General features: G+C 40.6%; 1 protein-coding gene across 4 annotated transcripts; it reads left to right on the top strand.

The window, feature by feature from the left end:
• Positions 1–3,011: 3,011 nt before the first annotated feature.
• LOC110530462 (coiled-coil domain-containing protein 178) lies at positions 3,012–26,303 on the top strand. 4 transcript variants are annotated; one of them, XM_036986087.1, is made up of 20 exons: positions 3,012–3,215; positions 3,388–3,471; positions 4,279–4,410; positions 4,527–4,585; positions 5,306–5,391; positions 5,652–5,855; positions 6,055–6,275; positions 6,367–6,509; positions 9,659–9,812; positions 10,031–10,126; positions 10,241–10,377; positions 10,511–10,694; positions 11,358–11,420; positions 11,587–11,748; positions 11,849–11,962; positions 12,226–12,371; positions 12,653–12,812; positions 18,977–19,126; positions 22,579–22,713; positions 25,549–26,303. In XM_036986087.1, the coding sequence occupies exons 4-20, from the start codon at positions 4,548–4,550 to the stop codon at positions 25,723–25,725; spliced, it is 2,370 nt and encodes a 789-aa protein (XP_036841982.1). In that variant the 5' UTR covers positions 3,012–3,215; positions 3,388–3,471; positions 4,279–4,410; positions 4,527–4,547; the 3' UTR covers positions 25,726–26,303. The 4 variants fall into 4 exon arrangements, with proteins under 4 accessions (XP_036841982.1, XP_021469214.2, XP_021469213.2 ...); XM_021613539.2 differs by having other exon boundaries at positions 4,274–4,410; positions 5,306–5,382; XM_021613538.2 differs by having other exon boundaries at positions 4,274–4,410.
• The last annotated feature ends 319 nt before the right edge of the window (positions 26,304–26,622 follow it).

Here is a 26,622-nt window from a genome sequence, read left to right as displayed (position 1 = left end):
TAATAGCTTACTGTTTTTTTTTGCGGGGGGGGGGGGGGATTGAGAGAGCGTGCAGTTTTATTCACGTAACACTTTAGTCCGTTAGACCTTTGATATTGAATCCCTGTTGAATATTGTGTTTGCTGTGTTGCACTGAAAATCAGTTTGCTGTGCTTCCACATAAAATTTGCTGTGTTTTGTTTCAGGCCTTTGTAAAACTGTAAATTACCTTTGGTGACATCAAATTACGCCTGCCCAGTAAACTGGCGTACTTTACTATATTTGTAATACAATCTATATATTTTGTGATAGTCCTGTCTTGCATGCTTCCATATCAGTATCCAGTTAAGGTCTTATTGACCCTGCCCTATCTTAGAACCTGTCTCACAGATCTAAGAATGGTAGGCATATAATGTCTGCTCCTTATTTTGTTTAACTTCTAGAGCATTCAATTGTGCTTTAAGTGGAAATGGCATTGATTGCCAGTAACCTTCCCCATTTCTCCTTCTCCCAAATCCAGTCAGCTGATGTTCCGAAAGAGCTGCAAAATCTAGACAATAGACTAGATTGTCTAAATAGCTAGACAATCTGGACTCTTTCTTTCTAAAATTATCTGCCAAAATTGTTGCCACCCCTATTACTAGCCTGTTCAACCTCTCTTTCGTGTCGTCTGAGATTCCCAAAGATTGGAAAGCAGCTGCGGTCATCCCCCTCTTCAAAGGGGGTGACACTCTTGACCCAAACTGCTACAGACCTATATCTATCCTACCATGCCTTTCTAAGGTCTTCGAAAGCCAAGTCAACAAACAGATTACCGACTATTTCGAATCTCACCATACCTTCTCTGCTATGCAATCTGGTTTCAGAGCTGGTCATGGGTGCACCTCAGCCACGCTCAAGGTCCTAAATTATATCTTAACCGCCATCGATAAGAAACATTACTGTGCAACCGTATTCATTGATCTGGCCAAGGCTTTCGACTCTGTCAATCACCACATCCTCATCGGCAGACTCGACAGTCTTGGTTTCTCAAATGATTGCCTCGCCTGGTTCACCAACTACTTCTCTGATAGAGTTCAGTGTGTCAAATCGGAGGGTCTGCTGTCCGGACCTCTGGCAGTCTCTATGGGGGTGCCACAGGGTTCAATTCTTGGACCGACTCTCTTCTCTGTATACATCAATGAGGTCGCTCTTGCTGCTGGTGAGTCTCTGATCCACCTCTACGCAGACGACACCATTCTGTATACTTCTGGCCCTTCTTTGGACACTGTGTTAACAACCCTCCAGGCAAGCTTCAATGCCATACAACTCTCCTTCCGTGGCCTCCAATTGCTCTTAAATACAAGTAAAACTAAATGCATGCTCTTCAACCGATCGCTACCTGTACCTACCCGCCTGTCCAACATTACTACTCTGGACGGCTCTGACTTAAAATACGTGGACAACTACAAATACTTAGGTGTCTGGTTAGACTGTAAACTCTCCTTCCAGACCCATATCAAACATCTCCAATCCAAAGTTAAATCTAGAATTGGCTTCCTATTTCGCAACAAAGCATCCTTCACTCATGCTGCCAAACATACCCTTGTAAAACTGACCATCCTACCAATCCTCGACTTTGGCGATGTCATTTACAAAATAGCCTCCAATACCCTACTCAACAAATTGGATGCAGTCTATCACAGTGCAATCCGTTTTGTCACCAAAGCCCCATATACTACCCACCATTGCGACCTGTACGCTCTCGTTGGCTGGCCCTCGCTTCATACTCGTCGCCAAACCCACTGGCTCCATGTCATCTACAAGACCCTGCTAGGTAAAGTCCCCCCTTATCTCAGCTCGCTGGTCACCATTGCATCTCCCACCTGTAGCACACGCTCCAGCAGGTATATCTCTCTAGTCACCCCCAAAACCAATTCTTTCTTTGGCCGCCTCTCCTTCCAGTTCTCTGCTGCCAATGACTGGAACGAACTACAAAAATCTCTGAAACTGGAAACACTTATCTCCCTCACTAGCTTTAAGCACCAACTGTCAGAGCAGCTCACAGATTACTGCACCTGTACATAGCCCACCTATAATTTAGCCCAAACAACTACCTCCTTCCCTACTGTATTTATTTTATTTATTTATTTATTTTGCTCCTTTGCACCCCATTATTTTTATTTCTACTTTGCACATTCTTCCACTGCAAATCTACCATTCCAGTGTTTTACTTGCTATATTGTATTTACTTTGCCACCATGGCCTTTTTTTGCCTTTTACCTCCCTTATCTCACCTCATTTGCTCACATCGTATATAGACTTGTTTATACTGTATTATTGACTGTATGTTTGTTTTACTCCATGTGTAACTCTGTGTCGTTGTATGTGTCGAACTGCTTTGCTTTATCTTGGCCAGGTCGCAATTGTAAATGAGAACTTGTTCTCAACTTGCCTACCTGGTTAAATAAAGGTGAAATAAAATAAAATTAAAATAAACATGTATTGTGTTGGTATCTCATCAATTAATGATCAACAAACAGATAATTAGTATGTTGTACTTTTAATAAATGCATGTGCAATTGCTGCTTAAGCACAAATGTGATGCCCCATTGTCCTTTCATTCATAGGCTAACTTGCTTTACGACTCATTTCTACAACAAGCCTTACTTACCCTAGTATAATTACATTTGTTATTCCTCTAGTCAGCCAAACAGTTTCACTGGGAAACTTCATGCAACTTATCATCCTAAAATGCTGTTATAGTGTCTCAAAATGTCTAGACTTTAGCCTAACCTTGGTGAAAACGTTCCTCTGAATTAATACAACGCATAATATGTCCCACTAACTTAGATGGCAGACGAGCAATGCCTGTGCCATGCAAAGGGCCTCGAGAAGCCGCGAGGGGTTATTATTTGTCATATTATAAAGGGGCCTCGAGAAGCCGTGAGGGGTTATTATTTGTCATATTATAAAGTACAGTGAACAAACCTCTACTACTGCTCTTGAATGCAGCCCTTTGCTTGTTGCTTAGCAACCATGTGACACGGGAAGTTTATGCAGCCATTCAACGCTGAATAGAATCACACGGGACATTACAACTCCTTTCTTGTAACTTTCTGGTCATAAAATAAAGTTAGTTGAAAATTTCATCGGATATATTGTTTCCAGATAACGTATCGGTGGTAGTTACAGTAGCGCCTGAATCAGGATGTTAAAATTTTAAAAGAACGAAGGCCTATCCATTCTGGGAACAAGTAAGTTGATAGCCAACTCGCTCACGCTTCGACTTTCTTCCATGCCATAACATAAGACATGACACACAGCTTTGCCATTAGTTTGCACAGTGGCAAGATGTAAAGGTAGCAAATAAGTGATTTAATTTCACCAACATTGATCTAACTAACAATAATTTGTTTTTTTGCATAGTATTGTGGAGATTGCATATTGCGACAATGCCTGAAGTTGAACCACTCAGATTTCCATCAAGGGAGGACGGGCCAAGTTTACAAGGTTTGAATGAAATTTTGCACAAATAATAACCCCCTCACACACCTTAACACTTGAAAGGCAATTGAAACAGAACAGAGATACAGGTGGTAGCATTGTTATACAATGGGGATACTGTCTGTCATCGCACATTGTCTTGCTTCTAAAGAGACACTTGAGACAGATTGCCACAACAGCAGGTAATGTTCTCTCACATTACAGTCCATGACAAAAGGTGAAAGTCGCCCACTTGCTTAATCATATTTCATATGAGCGCTCCAGCTGCAGCATCATCTTACATAGAGTAGGCTATGTTGTGCCTTGAAAGCACTGGCCTAAAGTGTATGTTAGACTGAGTAGGATATCTGTTTCAATATTGTGCATTTAGGCCAGGAGCCATACTGCAGCCAGATGGCACCCTTCCACCGCTAAGCCTATATTGTCCTTGAGTCTGCCACAGGAGGCTCAAATTAGGCTTCCCTGGCCCTTGGCCTATTCCCTGATGCTTACAATACAGTGATTGGTTATATGGACATTTATGGGTGATAGTGGAAATGACATAAGATCATTGTCTTATTGTCATAACACTGTGTACAGTAAGTCTCTTTCACACAAAGTGGAATATGTGTCCGATATACTATATTCTTGTGTCAGATTTTAAGGGATACAAATGTCATATGAATTATTCGTTATGTTATACTGTCATACTGTTGTTTGTATGTATCATATTTATGGAAAGCAGTTATGTGTTTTTTGCTTTTCATCAAGCCATCCCCAAATTATCATGAATTTGATTTACGGGTGGTCATTTCTGATATCTTTTAAGATCAGGTAGATCTTCAAGCAGTGTGCCCCAGCAGACGTCGCAGTTGTGCCCTGGTTAACACCCCCTCGCCGTGCGTCAACAAAGCTGTTTGCCATATTCAGGAGCTGAAGAGGAAAGTGGAGAGCTGGTGTCAACAGGTAAGATTCAAAGTGTGATCATGCAAAAAAAAGCTTTTTGAGTTCATTATTATGAGTTAAAAATATGAAGAAAAAAAATACATTTCTGTAATTTGTCTGCCTGTCTCCTCTACCAGTCAGGAAATGTTCAGCATCAGATGTCTCATGAAAAACAGCAAAAAAGCAAAACTTTTAGGTAAGATGTATATTTTTGGTCCTATGTTATATCCTATGTGTCACCTCCAACTCCAACCCTCCAACCCATTCAAAGTCCGATTTTCCCTAACCCCAAAATCTAAACTTAACTCTAACTCCTAACCCTAACATTTAACCCCTAACCCTAATTCTAACCCCAGCACTAATTCTAACCTAAACACGCTAGAAATTGCCTTTTTCCTTGTGGGGACCAAAAAAATGTCCACTGTTGGTCAAATTTTTGTTTGTTTACTATTCCTGTGGGGTATAGTTTAACACGTCCACAACAACCCATTAACAAACCCACACAAGCACACACATGCACATTGACTCACACACAAAGATACACACACACCCACACAAACACAGTCAACGTTGGTGTTCTATTATATACTATTGTCAACTGCGTGACCAAGACACAATATTTGTAAATACAGTCGTACTGGACATAGCACATTCATGATCTATACTGATCTATTACTTGTTATTTTTAACTTGACTCTTATTATTGATATTTATTATTGATTATTGTACTGTAATGTTGAGGTAGTTAGCACACAAGCATTTTGCTGCACCTTTCAAACCTTCTTTAAACTGTGTACCTGATGAATACAGTTTGATTCATTTATTGTTATTAGTCTTCATTTAAAGCTTTACATTTACAGCAATGAATGTTCCTATTTCTTCAGGTCTGTGAAGAAATGTGTTCCATGTTTTCCAGATTGAATTCCAGTGAATCTGTGTCTTCAATGATACCTACAGAGTTATACATCGAAGGCATTGGACTAAGTGCAAGAGGTGAGAGAGGTGAATATTTTTTATGTGTTTATTTATTTTCTCAAATGAGAGGGATACAGTGGCATCTATCTATAATGGCATCTATAACATGCGCACTATTTTGAATCAACCATATACAGTACAGCCCCTATTGTTTGCAGACGCTTTCTGTACTATGAGTCCACTTGTAGTTTATTTTATTTTAGCTTAGGTCATCTGACAATTACCAATATTTTTCAATAGATAAGGCTACTGGTATACTATACGAGCATCTCTCTTCCTTCATACAGAGGGTGACCTGTTGTCTCCGCTGCGTAAGGAAACCACGGACGTCCTGGTAGAAGTAGTGTATCTGATTGAACGTCTGGAAGCTGATCGCCAGGATGCAGAGGAGGCTCTACAGTCGGAGAAGAAAAGAAGGAGAACTTTAGGGAGGAAAATGTATAGTATTTCACTGTGGAAGCAGCAGGAGTTCCCTGTAGCTGTCCAGAAAGGTCAGTTAGTGGCAAAAGACAAAGATCCCTTAAAGAAAGGTCATTCATGTTGTTATCACTCTTTTATTAGGAGTATTATTTTGCAACACTTGTTGTTGAAGACAAAATAAACTGTAATCTAGTAGGTTTGGTAAGTTCTTTATATATTGCTTATAGTGCAACTTTACTTGAAACCTGGATATGTGCTGTTTCTCTCCAGAGCATGAGGCCTGTACCAGAGACATCAGTGAATTGAAATGGCATCTGAAATTGAGAAGAGATAAACTTCACCAAGTGACAGATAGATTGATCAAGACAGAAGTTCTGAATCGGCGGTTAAATGAGGACATTGATTTCATCAAGAAAAATGGGCCTCTGGTGAAGGAAAAACTGCAGCTGGAGAGCGATTTCATGATCCAAATTAATACGGCTCAACATAAGGTACTGTTCACAATTCATTTTGTTCAAGTTTTTTTCTACACTGTTATTGTCACATATATATTGCATATATTTATATATATTTTTATTTTAGGCCCTTGAGACATTTTCAAAGACCTTCAGTGAACTGAAGAGTTTTCAAGAAGAGATGAGAAAGGAAGAACTGAAAGCAGATGAGGATAGAGGATTGATGTTCAATGAACTTAAGGGCATCAGGAATCTGCTAAATGACAGACTGTGAGTACAGTATACAGCATATTAAATAGTATTACAGTGTCACGCCTGCTCCCACTCCCTCTCTCTGGCACTCAAGGGCGCCAGGCTGCCCATCATTATGCACACCTATCACCATCATTACGCACATCAGCGCTTCATTGGACTCACCTGGACTCCTTACTTTGTTGATTGCTTCCTCTATATCTACAGGCGAAGTCGGAAGTTTACATACACCTTAGCCAAATACATTTAAACTCCGTTTTTCACAATTCCTGACATTTAATCCTAGTAAAAATTCCCTGTCTTAGGTCAGTTATGATCACCACTTTATTTTAAGAATGTGAAATGTCAGAATAATAGTAGAGAGAATGATTTATTTCAGCATTTATTTTTTCCATCAGATCCCCAAGTTTACATACACTCAATTAGTATTTGGTAGCATTGCCTTTAATTGTTTAACTTGGGTCAAACGTTTTGGGAAGCCTTCCACAAGTTTCCCACAATAAGTTGGGTGAATTTTGGCCCATTCCTCCTGACAGAGCTGGTGTAACTGAGTCAGGTTTATAGGCCTCCTTGCTCGCACACGCTTTTTCAGTTCTGTCCACAGATTTTCTATAGGATTGAGGGCTTTGTGATGACCACTTCAATACCTTGACTTTGTTGTCCTTAAGCCATTTTGCTACAACTTTGGAAGTATCCTTGGGGTCATTGTCCATTTGGAAGATCCATTTGCGACCAAGCTTTAACTTCCTGACTGATGTCTTGAGATGTTGCTTCAATATATCCACATCATTTTCCTACCTCATGATGCCATCTATTTTGTGAAGTGCACCAGTCCCTCCTGCAGCAAAACACCCCCACAACATGATGCTGCCAACCCCGTGCTTCACGGTTGGGATGTTGTTCTTCGGCTTGCAAGCCTCCCCCTTTTTCCTCCAAACATAACGATGGTCATTATGGCCAAACAGTTCTATTGTTGTTTCATCAGACCAGAGGACATTTCTCTAAAAAGTACGATCTTTGTCCCCATGTGCAGTTGCAAACCGTAGTCTGTTTTTATGGCGGTTTTGGGGCAGTGGCTTCTTCCTTGCTGAGCGGCCTTTCAGGTTATGTCGATATAGGACACATTTTACTGTGGATATAGATACTTTTGTAACTGTTTTCTCCATCATCTTCACAGGGTCCTTTGCTGTTGTTCTGGGATTGATTTTCACACCAAAGTACGTTCATCTCTAGGAGACAGAATGCGTCTCCTTCCTGAGTGGTATGACGGCTGTGTGGTCCCATGGTGTTTATACTTGCGTACTATTATTTGTACAGATGAACGTGGTACCTTCAGGCGTTTGGAAATTGCTCCCAAGGATGAACCAGACTTGTGGAGGTCTACAATTTGTTTTTCTGAGGTCTTGGCTGATTTCTTTTGAGTTTCCCATAATGTCAAGCAAAGAGGCACTGAGTTTGAAGGTAGGCCTTGAAATACATCCACAGGTACTCCTCCAATTGACTCAAATTATGTCAATTAGCCTATCAGAAGCTTCTAAAGCCATGACACCATTTTCTGGAATTTTCCAAGCTGTTTAAAGGCCCTTTTACTTCCGGTGAAACTTGAGGGCGCGCACTTCAAATAAATAATCCTAAAAATTATGGATATTAAACATTTAGGTACATATCTTATATCGGTTGAAAGCTTAAATTCTTGTTAATCTAATTGCACTGTCCGATTTACAGTAGCTATTACAACGAAAACATGCCATGCGATTGTTTGTGGACGGCGCCCCATTTCAAAATATTTTTCCACCGGCACAGGTTTCATAAATTCACAAATAGCGATTAAATATTCACTTACTTTTTGAAAATCTTCCTCTGATTTGTCACCCAAAGGGTCCTAGCTATAACATGTAGTGTCGTTTTGTTAGATGAAATCCTTCTTTATATCACAAAAAGGCAGTTAGTTGGCACCATCGATTTGAGTAGTCCACTCGTTCAACATGCAGAGAAAGGAATCTGAAAATCTACCCCTAAACTTTGTTTCAACAAGTCAAAATACGTTTCTATTTACTCCTCATGTACCCTAAAATGTAATCAAACTATAATATTTATACGGAAAGAAGTATGTTCAATAGGAAACCAATTTTAGCAGGTCTTCATGGTGCGCCCAAACACACATTTCCAAGACTATGTATGTCCTTGTCCTAAAACTAATATTTCTTATTCGTCTTTGAAGTTACAAGCCTGAAACGTTGAACATAGACTGCTGACACCCTGTGCAAGCCATAGGAATTGCATCCAGGGGGTTAATTGTCAGTATGACCTTATTCTTGTTATTGTAAGAGGATGGTCTCTCAAAAACATTATTGTTAGTTTTTCTTTGGATTTTCTCCTACCATATCTATTGTGTTATTCTCCTACATTATTTTAACATTTCTACAAACTTCAAAGTGTTTTCTTTCCAATGGTACCAATTATATGCATATCCTTGCTTCAGGGCCTGAGCAACAGGCAGTTTACTTTGGGCACGTCATTCAGGCAGAAATTTAGAAAAAAGGGGCCTAGCCCTAATAAAAGGCACAGTCAACTTAGTGTATGTAAACTTCTGACCCTAATCTGTCTGTAAACAATTGTTCGAAAAATTACTTGTGTCATGCACAAAGTAGATGTCCTGACCGACTTGCCAAAGCTATAGTTTGCTACCAATTAATTTGTGGAGTGGTTGAAAAACAAGTTTTAATGACTCCAACATAATTGTATGTAAACTTCTAACTTTAACTGTATCTGTTCCTCAGTTTGATCCCTGTGTCAGCATTAATGTCGTTATGTTTCACCTGTCCAGACGCTGTCCGTGTTTTGTTTCATGTTTGTTATTTATTAAATGTTCACTCCCTGTACCTTCTTCTCATCTCCCAGCGTCTGTCCTCACATACAGTATCTGATAGTTACCCAAAGGTTTTTTTTAGGTTAAAAGGAACCAGAAGGAACCAAGGAATAATTGTCCAAGTAATCTGTCCTGTTAAATCTCAAATATCTCTGTAATCACGCGGTAACTTAACCTGACAGTGTTGTTATAAAGTACTTACAACTGTTGCGCCATGCTTGCAGTTTGCGCAATTAGACATACATGTAAAGTTTATGAATAATTTCACTTCAAAAGATGATTGTATTATTTTGTCCAGAACTGAGTTCCAGCAGCTGATAGATTATTGGGATGGCTACTGCATTACATTGAAGGAGACAGAGGAGAGGGTAGCTTTGAAGGAGGAGGAGTGGGGAGACATGTCACAACATATCCCTGTGCTAGAGGTGCAGGAGACTGCAGTCAATGATCTGGTGAGTACTGTACTGTGCTAACTGTGTACTGTATGTTACGTCAGCACATGTGAGCCAGTCTTTAACTTAAATGATTTTCACCACTGTGAACAACTGCATTTATCATAATTAATGAATGAACAAATGAATGAGGAATTTTACTTAAGGAATATGCTGAAACATGCACCAATGTTCCTTACATATTGAGAATACAATGTATAGTTATTTTTTGGTCACAGGTTGTGGAGTTGAACATATTTATTGAGGTTGAAGGTAGAAAAATTGCACAATTAAAGGAAGAGATTTCAGAGCTGCAGAAAGAAATCCATGCAACTGTAAGTGATGATAGTTATTGTTGACGTTGAATAATTCTCACAATACTTTATTTATTGCATACGACTTATTACATATTTATTGCTTCCTAACGTTGCATCCGGGGCATATTCCAGAGACTTGCAGGTGAAGCGGCGGTCTCTCACTCCGAGGAGGTGTTCTGTAAGAAGCATCAGGACATCTTGGCTCTCCATGAGGAAAACAAAGAGTATGAACTAGAGACTGAGGACTACAGTAACACGATCTATGAGAGGTACTGTATGTAATTTGTGTGTGTGTGCATACTTACGTATGTGTGTGGGTGTATGCATACTTACATAGCTGTGTGTGTGTGCATACTTACGTGGGTGTGTGTGTGTGTGTGTGTGTGTGTGTCCATCCATCAGTGAGCAGGCAGTGAAGCAGCTTCAGAAGGAGAGGAAGCGCATGCTACAGAAGATCAGTGTGAATGAGGAACAGAGAGAAGAGGCCAAGGAGGAGTTGTCCCAGGTGGCAGCAATGCACGCTAACACCAAGGTCAACCTGGAGGAGCTGGAGCAGCAGACCTTCATGGAGGAGCAGAGGATGAGGGTCCGTGTGGAAAGAGACATGCACTTAACTCGACATCTCGACATCCACACACTTTTAACTGTAGTATGATCAAGGCTACAGATGTTAAGATCTTAATTTGCAATGCAGGACATTTAAAACTTGTGGTGTATTTGAGGTTTAAAAAGGCCTTATGAAAAATGTATCAACCACTACAAAAATTTCAATGAATTATAATCCACAGAATCATTTACATTTCTTGTCGCTGCAGGATTAATTTCCTGCTGTAGCAAACTGGCTCAAATGAAGATCTTACATCTGTAGAGATCCATGCACTCTTACCTGTAGTAACATGCTCATAACACGTAGAGATCCATTTTATCAGAATTTATGAGGGTAAGTTAGAGAGACACTGATTTATAAATGAATCCTACATGAGGTTGCATATCCTCATTGACACAAGTGTTTGATGTTTAGATTCAAATTCCGTTAGATATTGTCAATCACATAATCTGCATTAGTTGTCGGTGAGAGAAGCACATGCTTTTAGAGATTCATCCATGCTTGGAGTCTCTATCAAGGTGGGTTTGTGAAAAGAGCCCTTGCAGATAGACATTCAGATATGTACTAGTAGATTCATGTACCATGATGAAGTGGGCTTCTTTACTAGTGTTACTGATGCAACACATATACATATCTCTTCAGAAAGTGATTGAGAATCTGAAGAAAGACATGATGAGCGAGATGAAAGCCATGGCCATTCTGAAGGTAAATCTCTTCTGTCTGTCTTCTGTAGAGTTTTTGGTTGGTTCTGCCAAGCAGCTTTTTACAATCAGCTGTGTTCTAAAACCAGTAATCTCGTAAAACTGATCTTGGAAGGTGATATGATTCCTTGTGTACAACAGTTTTGTTAAATTTTTAAACTGTATTTTAGGATACATTAACAACATTTAAAGCAGAATTACACCAGGAGCAAACCAACACAGAAAACGCCAGATGGGAACTTCATAAGGAATTTGAAGAGGTGTCATCAGCTACAAAACAACTGGAAATTGAAATGGAAAAACTGAGAAAGGTTTACAATGATAAATCTGAGGTAATCTAACATTTTATGTTCAGTTGACTGTATTTCAAACATTTTAGTGAGATATGTTGAGTGTTTTAAATTCAATTGATTATTCATTTCTCTGTTTCAGAAAATTGAACGTTTAAGGGAGAAACTCTGTGATATTCTAACAGAACACAAAAACACTACAAATTGTCTGGAAAAGGAAAGGAACCTGAAACTTGACCATCTAAATACAGTCAAGGTAAGATAAAGCAAGGATTTACACACAGTCACCATATTTTTTTTTTTAAATGTGAGAAATGTAATTGATATTAGCACAACACATTTCATGATATAATGTAATACACCTAATACACACGCATGATTTACAAGTGATAGTGTAATGTATTTGAACTCACAAGGTGGGTGGTGGGACTTAATAAAAGTTATTGATGTTGAAATCATGCTGCCAAGTTTCATTGTGGCGCATGGTTCATTCATTTCAATCTTGTTTATTGTTGACAGGAATTACACCAAGATGTTACCAAGAGGTTTGACCACGCCTTGAGCAGAATCACAGTCCTCACTGCTAAGTCCAAAGAGTACAGAACAGGGTCTGACAGGATGGAGGAAACAGCAGCCACAATGCCAGATGTCATTGAAGAACTACAGTAAGAATCTCTCCTCTCCTCACAACCACCCTCTGTTCTGCCAATATAATATAATAGGCCTTCTACCCTATCTAGAGTATTTAGAATGTATTATCATTGTAAGCCTGCTGCACCAGAGACCCCGGAAAGCTTGAATTTATTAGTTTGATTCATGCTGTTCTCAGAGCGTGAAGCGTCACCATTAACTTTGAAGCCTTGGCTTTTCCATCATTGATATTAGCACAGGAATCAGCTTGGTATTATTCCAAATCAATTGATTGCCGTTCACCTGTATTTATCAGGTCCGTCTTTGATGCCGTAGAGTTCAAAAACCAAACAGCTACGTTGATCATGAACACCTTGGAACGTGATATCACCAACTGTCAACAACGGATTGAGCAAGCAGTGCAAACTCACACTACTCTATTCACAACCAGACAGCAAAAAATGGAGGAAACCAAGGTAAAACACTGGGTCATTTGGTTAATACAAGGTGGTTTGGTTTATGTTGTACTCATTTTATTGGATGTTAGTGTTACTGCTATTCCTCATACAGCTAATCTTACTGGAATTGAGACCATGTACAGTAACATTTAGGTAGGCTAAAAGCAGGTAGGCTAAAAATATTTGTTAGTTTTCAAACATGGCAATTGTCTTCAAAGTGGTATATTGGTAACAAACACAAGAGAAAGTCTGAAAGGGTCCTCAGCTTATTGTGTAGTTATTTGTGGATTAGTGTCACTAGAATTACTCGCTACAATCCGTTGTGAGAAGACCACAACAGCATCCTAAGCAATTAGAATTACAAGCCAAGGTCAATCGTGTTGTGTTTTTTAAAGAAGTGACAACTAACTGTTGGAAAGTATTTTTCCAAACTGAAAACCAACTGAATACAGACTTCAATTAATGTATCCCACGTTGGTTCAATGGAATTTCATTGAAATGACTTGAAAACAACGTTGATTCACCCAGTTTGTGCCCAGTGGGAAGGCCTCTCCTGTATTGGTGAATCTTTCTTGGTTGGACATTTGCTGTATTCAGTTACCTGTATGTTTAATCATCATATTAATTTAAACACAAGCCTATTCTTCCCAACCTCACACCATTGACAAAACACATTTTTACCAATGTAATGTTTTTTGTATTCACCTCAAAATGAGTGTAAAAAATGTCTGTGGTGTACATTATTTTATATTTAAGCCTTGTTTTAATGTGGCAATCAGCAGTTGGAAGAATAACCAAGGGTGTCCCCGCTCCTGTTTCGGTAAAAAGGTGAGGAATGGGACTGGAGAAATGTTACCACTCTCAAATTCATAGACAGAGCTATGGATGCAAGGAGTGACCATCACTGAGATCAACATTATAGTTTTAACCATGTTTAGAGGCTATAGAGTTTGTTTACATTTACTTTGTTTACAAACATTGCAGTTTAACAAGCTTATATTTTGGGTTCTGATGGGGTAAGACAGTTGAATTAAGCTCATGAGGCATTTATCAGTTATATTCTTCAAGAAACTTATAGGTATATATCACTAATTTATGAATCCAAAAATGGATGTAGCAACTGCAGATTGCCCCTTTAATGGGAGAGCCCAATTTATTGTAAGGTTTTCATCTGCAGCATGCAGGATTATCAGCCCAGCCACCGCCTCGTGGCTGATGGGAGTCTCACATGGCTTATCTAATGTGAAATCGCCATGTGGTATAGAGTTTCATTAAACGGTGATCAAGAATGCATTAGTTCAAAACAAGAAAAGGCAATGGAGCTAGGCCGCCATGCATCCGCGAGCGCAGCAACTTTAAAGAAGTTGTTGGCGTGAGACAATTTAAGAATTAGGAAGTCTTCCTCATAGACACAAGTCCCATTAGCCTGATAAAAAGCAATCATGCAAAAATAGCTTTAGCCTTTTTCACTTGAAAAAATGTAATGGAAACAACAATAGGCCTATCGCCCCTCTCACCAAATAAAAAGATCAAGAGTTAGAGCGACTGTTAAGTTAGAAGGAAATTGGTTAATTTGATCATTATGTTCATTAGGTCCTATATAACTACTGCTGTACACAGTTTCTATTCATATACTGTCCACACTTTCTATACGCGTTCTGAAATGTATTAACTTCTTTCTTTTTACTTTTTGGATTATGTGCGTAATCGTTTTGTATTGCTAGGCATTATTACTGCACTGTTGGAGCTAGAAACACAAGCTGCAAATAGCACCTGCAATAACATCTGCAAATATGTATACGCAACCAATACACTTCGATTTGAATATACAGCACACACATAATGTCCACATTAGCATAACGTAATAAGCACACTAAGCATTTGGAAACTGCCGTGCGTGACTCAGAGAAACACAGTAATGACTGGACACATTGAGATATCAAATTACACAGGAGAAAGATGCTGACCTCATATTATCATTGGAAGGCCCCAGAGGTCACCATGGATGTTGACTGTTGGGATGTTAACTGTCAGGTAGAGCACATTAGTATTGCTAACAGCTCAGAGGAGGCTTGTGTTTGTGTGTGGGGAGACACTAAGGGGACTTTTTGACCTGCATCCCATTGACAGCCCAACTAGCCAAAATCTATAACTAACCCTTACCTTAACACTAACCTTAACAAAACCCTTAACCCTAATCTTAACCTAATTTTCACCAAAACACTGTTGTGTATCCACAAACAGTTCCATTCAACTCATGAAGTCGCCCCATACACTGAGTCAATTGAAATTAAATTAATCAAAATCAGTTATTCATCAGGTACAGTGCCTTCAGAAAGTATTCATTTTCTTCACATTTTGTTGTGTTACAGCCTGAATTTAAAATAGATTTAATTTAGATTTTGTGTCACTGGCCTACACACAATACCGCATAATGCAATGTGGAATTATGGTTTTCAAAATTGTTACAAATGAATTAAAAATGAAAAGATGAAATGTCTTGAGTCAATAAGTATTCAACACCTTTCTTATGGCAAGCCTAAATAAGTTCAGGAGTAAAAATGTGCTTAACAAGTCACATAATAAGTAGCATGGACTCACTCTGTTTACAATAATAGTGTTTAACATTATCTCATCTCTGTACCCCACACATACAATTACCTGTAAGTGTAAGGAAAGACGCTGGGAGACTAGAAGCAAGTACAGGGAGTGAACATTTAATAAATAACGGACATGAAACAGAACACGGACAGCGTCTGGACAGGGGAAACAAAACAACATTAATGCTGACGGGATCAAACTGAGGAACAGACAGATATAGAGGGGGCAATCGACAAAGTGAAGGAGTCCAGGTGAGTCCAATGAAACGCTGATGTGCGTAATGATGGTGACAGGTGTGCATAATGATGGGCAGCCTGGCGTCTTCGAGCGCCAGAGAGGGGGAGCGGGAGCAGACGTGACAGTAAGGTCCCTCAGTCGAGCAGTGAATTTCGAACACAGATTCAACCATAAAGACCAGGAAGGTTTTCCAATGCCTCACAAAGAAAGGCACCTATTGGTAGATGTGTAAACATTTTAAAAAGCAGACATTGAATATTGCTTTGAGGATGATGAAGTTATTTATTTATTTATCCCCAATTTCGTGGTGTCCAATTGTTGTAGTAGCTACTATATTGTCTCATCGCTACGACTCCCGTACGGGCTCGGGAGAGACGAAGGTTGAAAGTCATGCGTCCTCCGATACACAACCCAACCTAGCCGCACTGCTTCTTAACACAGCGCGCATCCAACCCGGAAGCCAGCTGCACCAATGTGTCGGAGGAAACACCGTGCACCTGGCAACCTTGGTTAGCGCGCACTTCGCCCGGCCCGACACAGGAGTTGCTGGTGTGCGATGAGACAAGGACATCCCTACCGACCAAGCCCTCCCTAACCCGGACGACGCTAGGCCAATTGTGCGTCGCCCCCCCAGAACCCAGAGTCTCTGATGGCACAGCTGGCGCTGCAGTACAGCACCCTTAACCACTGCGCCACCCGGGAGGCCTGATGATGAAGTTATTAATTACACTTTAGATGGTGTATCAATACACCCAGTCACTACAAAGATACAGGCGTCCTTCCTAACTTAGTTGCCGGAGAGGAAGGAAACCTCTTAGGGATTTCACCAGGAGGCCAATGGTGACTATAAAACAGTTACAGAGTTTAAGGGCTGTGATAGGAGAAAACTGAGAACAGATTAACAACATTGTATTTACTCCACAGTACTAACCTAATTAACAGAGTGAAAAGAAAGAAGCCTGTGCAGAATACAAATATTCCAGAACATGCACTCTGTTTACAACAAGACACTAAAGTAATACTGCAAAAATGTGGCAAAGCAATTCACTTTTTGTCCTAACTACAAAGTGTTGTGTTTGGAGCAAATTCAATACAACACATTACTGAGTACCACTCTCCATGTTTTCAAGCATAGTGGTGGCTGCATCATGTCATCCGGTATGCTTGTAATCAAGGACTGGGGAGTTTTTCAGGATAAAAACAAATACAGAATGGAGCTAAGCACAGGCAAAATCCAAGAGGAAACCCTGGTTTGTCTGCTTTCCAACAGACACAGCAGGACATTAACTGCAAGGCCAAATCTACACTGGAGTTGCTTGCCAAGAAGACAGTAAATAAAAAAATATATACAGTATATATGGGGGATTGGAAATTATGCAGACAATTACATTGATAGAATCCACAATCTATCTGTAATTTTGCAATTTTATAGCTGAGTTACAGTTTTGACATAAATCTGCTTTGACATCTATTGTCACAACTTGGTCTGTTTCACCTGACCTTGTGCTTGGCTTGTCTCCCCCCTCTAGGTGTCGCCCATCTTCCACATTATCCCCTGTGTATTTATACCTGACACAACCTGGTCTGTTTCACCTGACCTTGCGCTTGTCTCCACCCCCCCCCCCCCCCCCCCTCCAGGTGTCGCCCATCTTCCACATTATCCCCTGTGTATTTATACCTGTGTTTTCTGTCTGTTTGTGCCAGTTCGTCTTGTTTGCCAAGTCAACCAGCGTTTTTCTACTAGCTCCTGTTTTTTTTACCAGTCTGTTTTTCTCATCCTCCTGGTTCTGACCTTTGCCTGTCCTGACTCTGAGTCTGCCTGCCTGACCATTCTGCCTGCCCCTGACCTCGAGTCTGCCTGCCGCCCTGTACCGTTTTGGACTCTGACCTGGTTATGAACTCTTGCCTGTCCCCGACCTCCCTTTTGCCTACCCCTTGGACTATAATAAATATCAGAACTCAAACCATCTGCCTCTTGTGTCTGCATCTGGGTCTGGCCTTGTGTCGTTATATTATGCCAAGACTCTAGCAATGATCAACAACCAATTTGACAGAACTTTAAGAATTTTGAAAATAATAATGAGCAAATATTGTACAATCCCGGTGTGCAAAGCTCTTAGAGACTTATCCAGAAAGACACAGCTATAATCAGTGCCAAAAGTATTTCTAACATATATGGACTTTGGTGTGAATACTCTAAATTAGATATATCTGTATTTATTTTTCAATAAATTAGCTAAAATTCTAAAAACATGTTTTCACTTTGTCATTATGGGGTATTGTGTGCAGATGGATGAGAATGTTTTTATTTATTTAATCCATTTTGAATTCAGGCTGCAACATGACAAAATGTGGAATAAGTCAATGGGTATGAATACTTTCGGAAGGCACTGTAAATGTCTGTCATGATCTCCAAACCCAAACGTTTCCAAAGCGTTTCCACCATCAACATAGTGTCTTCCTTCATTAATGTAATCAAGCAGCTAGCTGGTGTTCTGTGTAGTTGTCACCGTGGATAAAGTAAACAACGCAACCAAACTACAGACTTCTTATGGGCAATGAAGTGTAATTCGTTCCATTTACACTTCAGATAACAGCAGCCATCAGATGGGCTTAGTCAGAAGTGCTGCATGCCTTGCCTGCTGTAATTAAAACTGGAATCAATAGAAAGCATTTGTCATGTTTACAGCCCCCCCCTCCCCTCTTTCTGCTGGGTTAAACTCATCACCTTAGTGCTGCTGCTGTTGTGTTTTACTGCAGAGACACACTTCATTATGTTCCTTCGTTCTGCAGGTACAGCACAGTACAGTCGAGACCACCAGGATACAGCAGCACAATGATCAAATACTCTGGGAATGAATTGGGTTGAGACATGAGAAGAGGGCAGGCAGAGAGAGAGACAGTTACTCAGTCATTGTTATTTTTTTGATTTCCAGAATAGTGTCCAGTCAGTGTTTGTCTCTACTTGTCCCTGTGTGCCCTACAATGTTTATCTCTCCTTTCTATAGCCTTGCCTGGGACAGTGATCCATGTCTTTGATCGCTCATACAGTAGCTGACATTCAACATGTACTGTATACAGTGCAGTATAACTGCTGCTTCAGCATGCATTGTTCCTTGGTAGGACTGTAGCAGCTATCCTCCACTAGGGGTTGATGGAACTAACCACCATGATGGACCTCCTCAGTCATACTGTGCTGCAACCTGCCATGTCTCCTCAATATTTTATGACTGTGGACCACACTCATAAGTCCTGTCAAGTGCTTAAAATTGTCAGGACACCTTGTTATCAATATATGTGAAACCTTGTAACTGAACATGTGTTTGTATGTGTATGTGTTGTAGTCCGACCTAAAGGTAGCCCTAAGAGAGAACGTTGAGTTGGCCCATGAGTACAGAGCCCTTCAGAAAGTCCTGATGATCGTCAAGCAGGGGGCTGTTGGGGTGTTTGACGAGAGGAATCGAGCAGAGGCATCTTTTTATGATCACAAACAGGTAGGCTCTCTACTGAACGTGTCTACTTCCTAATGTTATAAAGTGATAGAGCTTTACATATTGAATCATAATCACTATCATTGAATCATACATTTAAATCATTATATGATATGATATTATGTTAAATTATATTATATCCAGTTTGCCGTTTGATTGAAATGTTTCTTAGCATGGTCAGTAATTTTCAGATTGTTTTAGTTGGGTAACCAATGAGATGACTGCAGTAATCTGATCTTGATGAGATAACCTTAGTGTAGGAGGATGATGGATGTGATATAGTAGTATTTCTGCCCAGGGGGAGATTAGAGAGAGGATAGGTGGATGTAATTCATGCAAACGCATAAAGACTAAGCTCACTATACAGGTGTTCCAAGGTGACATGTTTCATTATGTTTGCTTCTGTTCACTAGGTGTCCAATGGGCTAGGTTGGCCAATGGGCTAGGTTAGCCAATGGGCTAGGTTGGCCAATGGGCTAGTTTGGCCAATGGGCTAGGTTGGCCAATGGGCTAGGTTGGCCAATGGGAGGGAGACACATAGCAGGCACATTGTCAATAATAGAAAAAAAGAATACACTCTCAATGCTAATACTCCCAAAGGTCTTAAATGAAAACTACAGAACAACGTATACTCCTAAAGGTGTTGAATGAAAACTACAGAACAACGTATACTCCTAAAGGTGTTGAATGAAAACTACAGAACAACGTATACTCCTAAAGGTGTTGAATGAAAACTACAGAACAACGTATACTCCTAAAGGTGTTGAATGAAAACTACAGAACAACGTATACTCCTAAAGGTGTTGAATGAAAACTACAGAACAACGTATACTCCTAAAGGTGTTGAATGAAAACTACAGAACAACGTATACTCCTAAAGGTGTTGAATGAAAACTACAGAACAACGTATACTCCTAAAGGTGTTGAATGAAAACTGCAGAACAACGTATACTCCTAAAGGTGTTGAATGAAAACTACAGAACAACGTATACTCCTAAAGGTGTTGAATGGAAACTACAGAACAACGTATACTCCTAAAGGTGTTGAATGAAAACTACAGAACAACGTATACTCCTAAAGGTGTTGAATGAAAACTACAGAACAACGTATACTCCTAAAGGTGTTGAATGAAAACTACAGAACAACGTATACTCCTAAAGGTGTTGAATGAAAACTACAGAACAACGTATACTCCTAAAGGTGTTGAATGAAAACTACAGAACAACGTATACTCCTAAAGGTGTTGAATGAAAACTACAGAACAACGTATACTCCTAAAGGTGTTGAATGAAAACTACAGAACAACGTATACTCCTAAAGGTGTTGAATGAAAACTACAGAACAACGTATACTCCTAAAGGTGTTGAATGAAAACTACAGAACAACGTATACTCCTAAAGGTGTTGAATGGAAACTACAGAACAACGTATACTCCTAAAGGTGTTGAATGAAAACTACAGAACAACGTATACTCCTAAAGGTGTTGAATGAAAACTACAGAACAACGTATACTCCTAAAGGTGTTGAATGAAAACTACAGAACAACGTATACTCCTAAAGGTGTTGAATAGTTGTGAGAGAAGCTACAGAAAACAACATTTCAACCGTTTCGGTTTTTATGGTCCGGGACGCAATTTAACTTTGATCTTAAAAGGAATTGCAGATGAAGACCATATTCTATAGCCTAAACAGGAAATAAAACATGCACTGCTTCAGGCAATAAGCAATAGACATTATTTGTTTCTCCAAAATGACTAATACCTTTACTTGAGCAATTCCTCATCTGACTGAATGAATGTTATCAAGTAAAAAAATGCAGAAATAAAATCCTGTGGGCAGGATTCTCCACGCTTGTGATCAAAGCCTGATTTTCTTTTACTCTGTATTTAGCCTTCCTTAACCATTTCTGTTTGTTTCAGCTCTAGACATAGACATTTAGTACAGAACCACCTACCAACATCTCTCATTTTCTCATTCTAAATAGAAACAGATTTAATGTCATGTAATTCCTTTTAGTTTTTTGGTTTCTGATTTGTATATCCCTCTGACAATCTCATTTCTATCAATTGTTATTCTCAATACCCAATGTTACAGGGTTTTATTCATAGTGGCTAACTAACCTGCTTCTGTCCCAGAGAAGAAAGACTAGCTTCAAAGGACCCAGCACACTGGTGGGATCATATCATAGCACACATGTTTTGACAGCCCATAGCAATACTGTGTACTGGAATGACTTGGTTCACTCCAAACATGGAAGAAGCTCTCAGTTGTTTGAAGAGCCTGTAAAATGTTTGATATTCAGCAGAGGGAGCCAATGGAAGCTCCTGCTAAGGCGCTCTACTGGCCTGACTCATCAAGCCAAGGTTTATAGTCTTTTGCCTGTTATAATACAAACGTAGTTAGCACCATAGTAATAAGACATTGTACACAAAGATACATTCTGAATGTATTGCATTTGTTATTAGTTGACATTATACAGTAAGTTACAATGTTACAATTGGTACATTTTTTAATCACCTGCACATAGCTGAATGCTTCAATGCTCCAACCCAACACTTTCCTCAAATTTTAGGCAATATCAAAATACCTTTTTTTTGTATAATGGTTACCTACCATACCTACCCCCATCTACTAGGATAGAACTAACCTAAAAGTGGTTTTCAATTGCGATGTGTTATTTCTCCTCCAGTAGCATCAGTTACCTTATGGTTCATATAAGTGGCCTCATCACTGCATGTAAGCATTGTTTTGTTTATGTGGATGGAGCTCTCAGCAGAGGTTTTTAACAGGGCACGCTATGAAGAGAATTCCTGTTATTGTCTGTCCTTCAGCAGTAGATGGCTGAGCTAATTCGCTTTAGTTTCTCTATGCACTGGGGAACACATTGCCAAGCAATGATAAGCTTTGCAGGAAGAAAACAGAGATGGAGGGAGAAAAAGCAATGGCATCTATCAGAATTGAAAGAAACCCCTTTGCTTGAAACTGTGTTCAAATAATAAAGCGAGCGAGCATCATGTCTTTCCAATAGACTAGGAATAATTTCTAGTTTCGGCGGGGGGTTCATGACTCTGTGTGTATGTGTAAAATATGTCTTGAGGGGATTGATATAAAGTTAAACTGGGTGAAGTAGAAATATTTTACTCATCAGCTTTGCAGTCACAGAGTTTGCCTCAGCTAGAACAAAACTGCTGAAGCATTTAGAGAAAATTAACCCCCCATCCTGGCAGCCAGATGTGACTGGATTCTGATGACTGCACACGAGTGGGCAGAGAAACCAAGAGACTGTGAAATTCCTGTCAGGCCTGTGTACTGCAGAATGGGCTATTGACTGCTTTCTCTATTCCCCTCCATCATTCTTCTTGAACACTGCCATTAATTTCCTCTCCTGCCTTACCAATTCCTTTTTCTCTCTTCTCTCTTCCCTTCCTTCTTTCTCCCTGTCTGCCCCCTCCTAGATTTCTTTGTTGCAGAAGAGGATGCACAAAGCTGTGGTGAAATACTTCAGACAACGCAGCCTCTATAGCCAGGCTGAACTGGCCCGCTTCCAGACCCTCTCTAATGAGAACAACCAGAAAATAAAAACTGTCCAGGTATGTATGTTTCACAGGATGAATCCACACACATACAACATTACAACCATTCCAGTTCGATGGGGTTTTCTTCAATTCTCCAATCCGCCTGCCTAGTCCTGCAGTATATCACAATCATTTTTTTAAGTGTTGGGAAGATTCATGGGATGAGTAGATTTTATTAATTTAATGGGAGTATAATAATTTATGACAGCATAATGACTTCATGTAATGCCTTCATGTAATGCTGAGCATGTGTAGCATCCCAAAGTTAAAACATGTTGAGCTGAGCGTCATGCCTCCATTGGCAGGGAACTAACCAGTCCACTAACCCACAGTAAAACATTCACCAGTCACCACAGCCGTCTGTAGCGTCATCACATTACAGTTATTAAACACGCCACCATCACCCTTCCTCCATATATCCAGTCGTCACAACGCCGGCACAGTGACGTGATTGACGATGTTTCGGTGCGAGTGCCTATGACATGCTGCGACCCGGCATCTGAAGCTAGCCCTTTCTCCTCTCCAGAGAACTATACATTCACTCTGTTAGGGTGCATATTTATTCACTACATTACGTTTGGCTGTGTGGCTGCCTTATGTTTATTGTGTTGTTACTACTGGATAACTATCTATGGTACAACTACAAACCCTCCTGTGTTCCTAGGTTGAATAACCCCGAGCTACCTTTCTCATGTTTTCCTGAAAAAGTAGTAGGCACGTAATTCTGAATCTGCAGGGGTGCATGGAGAAGTGGAGATCTTCAATTACTGGATAATGGGTGGCTAATATGTGGTGAGATGTGAGAGGAGGTCAAAGCGGACAGAAGGAGAGTGATGAATCTTTATCAAATGTCCTGTCCTGTAGCACCCTCACCAAACATCATAGTGTAGCAGGCAGGTGCCATTCAACCATGGAACCATTCACATTCTCTCACCCATTATATTTTTTATACAGAGGTGTTTACATTCAGCATTTTTTCCTTGCCCCTGCTTTCTATCCAGGTGTGACAGCCAGCCACGTCTATCGGCTTTTCCCAAGCTAGCACTACCATTACCTATGTCACAGTCCCACAGACTTAGACAATACAAGTTTTGTCTAGGTCTTCATTGCAATTCAAATGATAATTCAACTGATTTGATTCGATCAGACTTCTTCCCAGATAGAATTGATTTGACATCATTTCAGACCCTCTGTGTCTAGTCTTCTCTACACAGTGAGCAATAACACATTCAGTCATTATTTCCCTATCCATCCATTCCTTCCCCCTTTGTATTTCCGACATGCTTTTTGATTGGTCTTATCCAGCCAGACATTACAGCCAGTCAGTCAGCGGCGGGAGGGAGCAGTCATGTCTCCCAGGTCTAGCCCCGAAGAGAGGAGGGGAGGCCCTAGGCAGCTGAACACAGAGCAGAGGGTAGAGCAGAGCAGGGAGGAGTGGAGCATGGAGGAGGAGGAAAAGGAGGAGGAGGAGGGAGGAGCTATCAGGGAGCTGCAGAGTGTGAAGGACAAAAGAGCTGGTGTATTGAAGCGCAGCGCACCGTCACCCGTCACAGCCCAGCACAGGGTCCCTCAGAGCAGAGCAGCTACTCACATTAAACCCCCAACCCGGCTCCTGCAGACTAAAGCAGGCTTTACTACGCACTACGCACAGCTTCCTTACTAAGCTTCCTTACTCAGGGTCCTTAGACTAGTGCACACCCCTTAGAAAGACCCCTTAGAGTAGTACACACTTAAAAATCAAAGACCCTCTAAGTAGTGCACACTTACAAATAAAGCAGTGCATACTTTTAACAGAAAGCCCCTCTGAGTAACGTTCATGTTAAAACCAAAGCCCCTCAGTGATGCACTGCATATTTTACATACTGATGGTGATGGCCTCATAGCAGTTCCCACTTCGCACCAACAGAACAAAACATAATGAAACAAATGTACCAAAATGGACTCTTCATGGACTGAATCCTGCTGGGTACTATACTAATCCATCCACCTATTTGGCAGAAGATCAGAAAAGTCAGGTCTGCACTTCTACCACCAAGGCGTCAGGTCTGCACTTCCACCACCAAGGCATCAGGTCTGCACTTCCACCACACTAGCATTATGAAGCCAAATGTAACTTATTTTCTTGCTTTGCAGTAGCTCCAGAGGAGGAGGCAATGGGCGATGTGGGATGGTGGGTGTGTGTGGTGGTGGGGGCGCTGTCATCCTGTAACACCGCTGCCAGAACTGGCAGTTGAGTTTTTGTGTTCTGCCAGTTTACACCAGGGATGGCATAATTGACAATGGCTAACAGCGGCGAGGCTCACAGTGCAGAGTGCTTGTTGAATGGCCAGTAATGATAGTAGCAGACGCCCACTAGCCCCAGTCTCCAGGGACAGTAATCCAAGATCCTGTTTCTGATATAATTGTTAGTCAGAGAATTTCTGCATGGCTAGGCCGGTTCAGATTCCCAAGTTGGTTGACAGTGCAAGGCAGTTTAATAGAAAAACTGGATGCTGAGATTTTTAAAACACAGGCGCACTGAACCTGGACCATGGTTCAACCAGGAGCCTCTCTCTCTTGTACTTGTTCTCGCTCTCTCCTTCCACAAAATAAAGAACAAGACCCTGGGCGTAACTTACTCTCACTATCTCTAGACAGTACGTCGAGCAAGCAGCAAGTAGTGAAACAGACAGAGAACGGAGAAAGCATCACATCAACACTAGAGTTGTCTTTGTCTACTGTATGTCTGTCGTCAAAGCTGCTGTTCTCCCTCTCTAATCTCCCGACTCAACGTCGTCTGACTACTGTCGTCACTCTGTTTTCTTAATTAGAATGTATTCATTGATTCTATTTGCTCTCTTATTCAAACAGGAGGAGTTGTCAGAAGCAATCCGGCGCATTTCTGCCTTTCTGCACTCTCTGGCAGATGACTCAACAACCAGTGAGGATGCTCCGACGATGGAGACAGCAGCAGGGAACAAACAAGTGGGTCTGGATGCCATTGGGTTGAACAAGAAGAAGATGCCTACAGTTCAGATAACAGTGTAATTGGACATTCACCTGGTGCCAGACAACTTACTTACCCCAGCACGCTTCACTCACTCACTATCCCCCCCCCCCCTCTCTCTCTCTCTCGCTCTCTCTCTCTCTCTCTCACCAGCAGCAGATCCATAACAATGAAACAGGTGACTTTCATGCTGCTGCCAGGACTGATCTAATTTTAGCAGGGTGAATGATTGCAATTGGCTTTGCCTCATCAGATAATTAATCTATGTCACCATTAATTGGAAAAGAGAATAATTACAGGCAGTGTTGACAGAAATTCTAAGCTTCTCCAGATTTGGAGATCTAATCAGGACTACTAAAACCCACCGTGACCTTAACTACCACTTAGTACACTACCTCGACCACCCGGACCAATGTCCGAGCAAAACACTTCCTCTCAGGAGACAAGCACACTTGTTGTTGTTGTTGTTTCATTTTTTTTTTATCCCTCTCTCATTTTCTCTCTCCCTCTTCTAGAAAGCTGTCTCCCTCAATCACTTTTCAATATTCAATCTTAATTTTGTGGAAGTTTAGCATTTTCAATGAGCTGGAGATGAATGATTAATGAATAAATTTAAATGCTTCATTTTGTCCATGGATCATTAGTTAAGTCCTTTGTGGGAAGGACCTGAGAAAGGAGTGAACATTATTGAGACATTAGCCTGGAGCATTCCAGGGGTAAATAGTGTGCACATTACAAAAGGATGTTGTGTAGCGGGGTGCAGTAGCCAACTGGCTTTCTAACGGAAGAACCCCCAGGTAACGCTGCTTTCAATTTGCCACATCTCACCTGAATCACACGTAGTATTTATTTGGAAGAGAAAACAAATGTTTATTATTTCATCAAGCATTCATCAAACATTAAGCATTGCTTCATAGGCCCAATAATGATGTGGCACA

The sequence above is a fragment of the Oncorhynchus mykiss genome, chromosome 8, assembly GCF_013265735.2.
Source record: "Oncorhynchus mykiss isolate Arlee chromosome 8, USDA_OmykA_1.1, whole genome shotgun sequence".
NCBI classification, from domain to species: Eukaryota; Metazoa; Chordata; class Actinopteri; order Salmoniformes; family Salmonidae; genus Oncorhynchus; species Oncorhynchus mykiss.
This window is presented reverse-complemented; position numbering and strand designations above follow the sequence as displayed.

What these genes read in the sequence shown, in the direction of transcription:
- LOC110530462 (XM_021613538.2), top strand. Translation starts at nt 3,414, where the DNA reads ATGCCTGAAGTTGAACCACTCAGATTTCCATCAAGGGAGGACGGGCCA. An exon ending in GGACGGGCCAAGTTTACAAG is followed by an intron (nt 3,472 to 4,273) that starts GTTTGAATGAAA and finishes ATATCTTTTAAG; the next exon opens with ATCAGGTAGATCTTCAAGCA. An exon ending in AAGTGCAAGAGGTGAGAGAG is followed by an intron (nt 5,392 to 5,651) that starts GTGAATATTTTT and finishes TCCTTCATACAG; the next exon opens with AGGGTGACCTGTTGTCTCCG.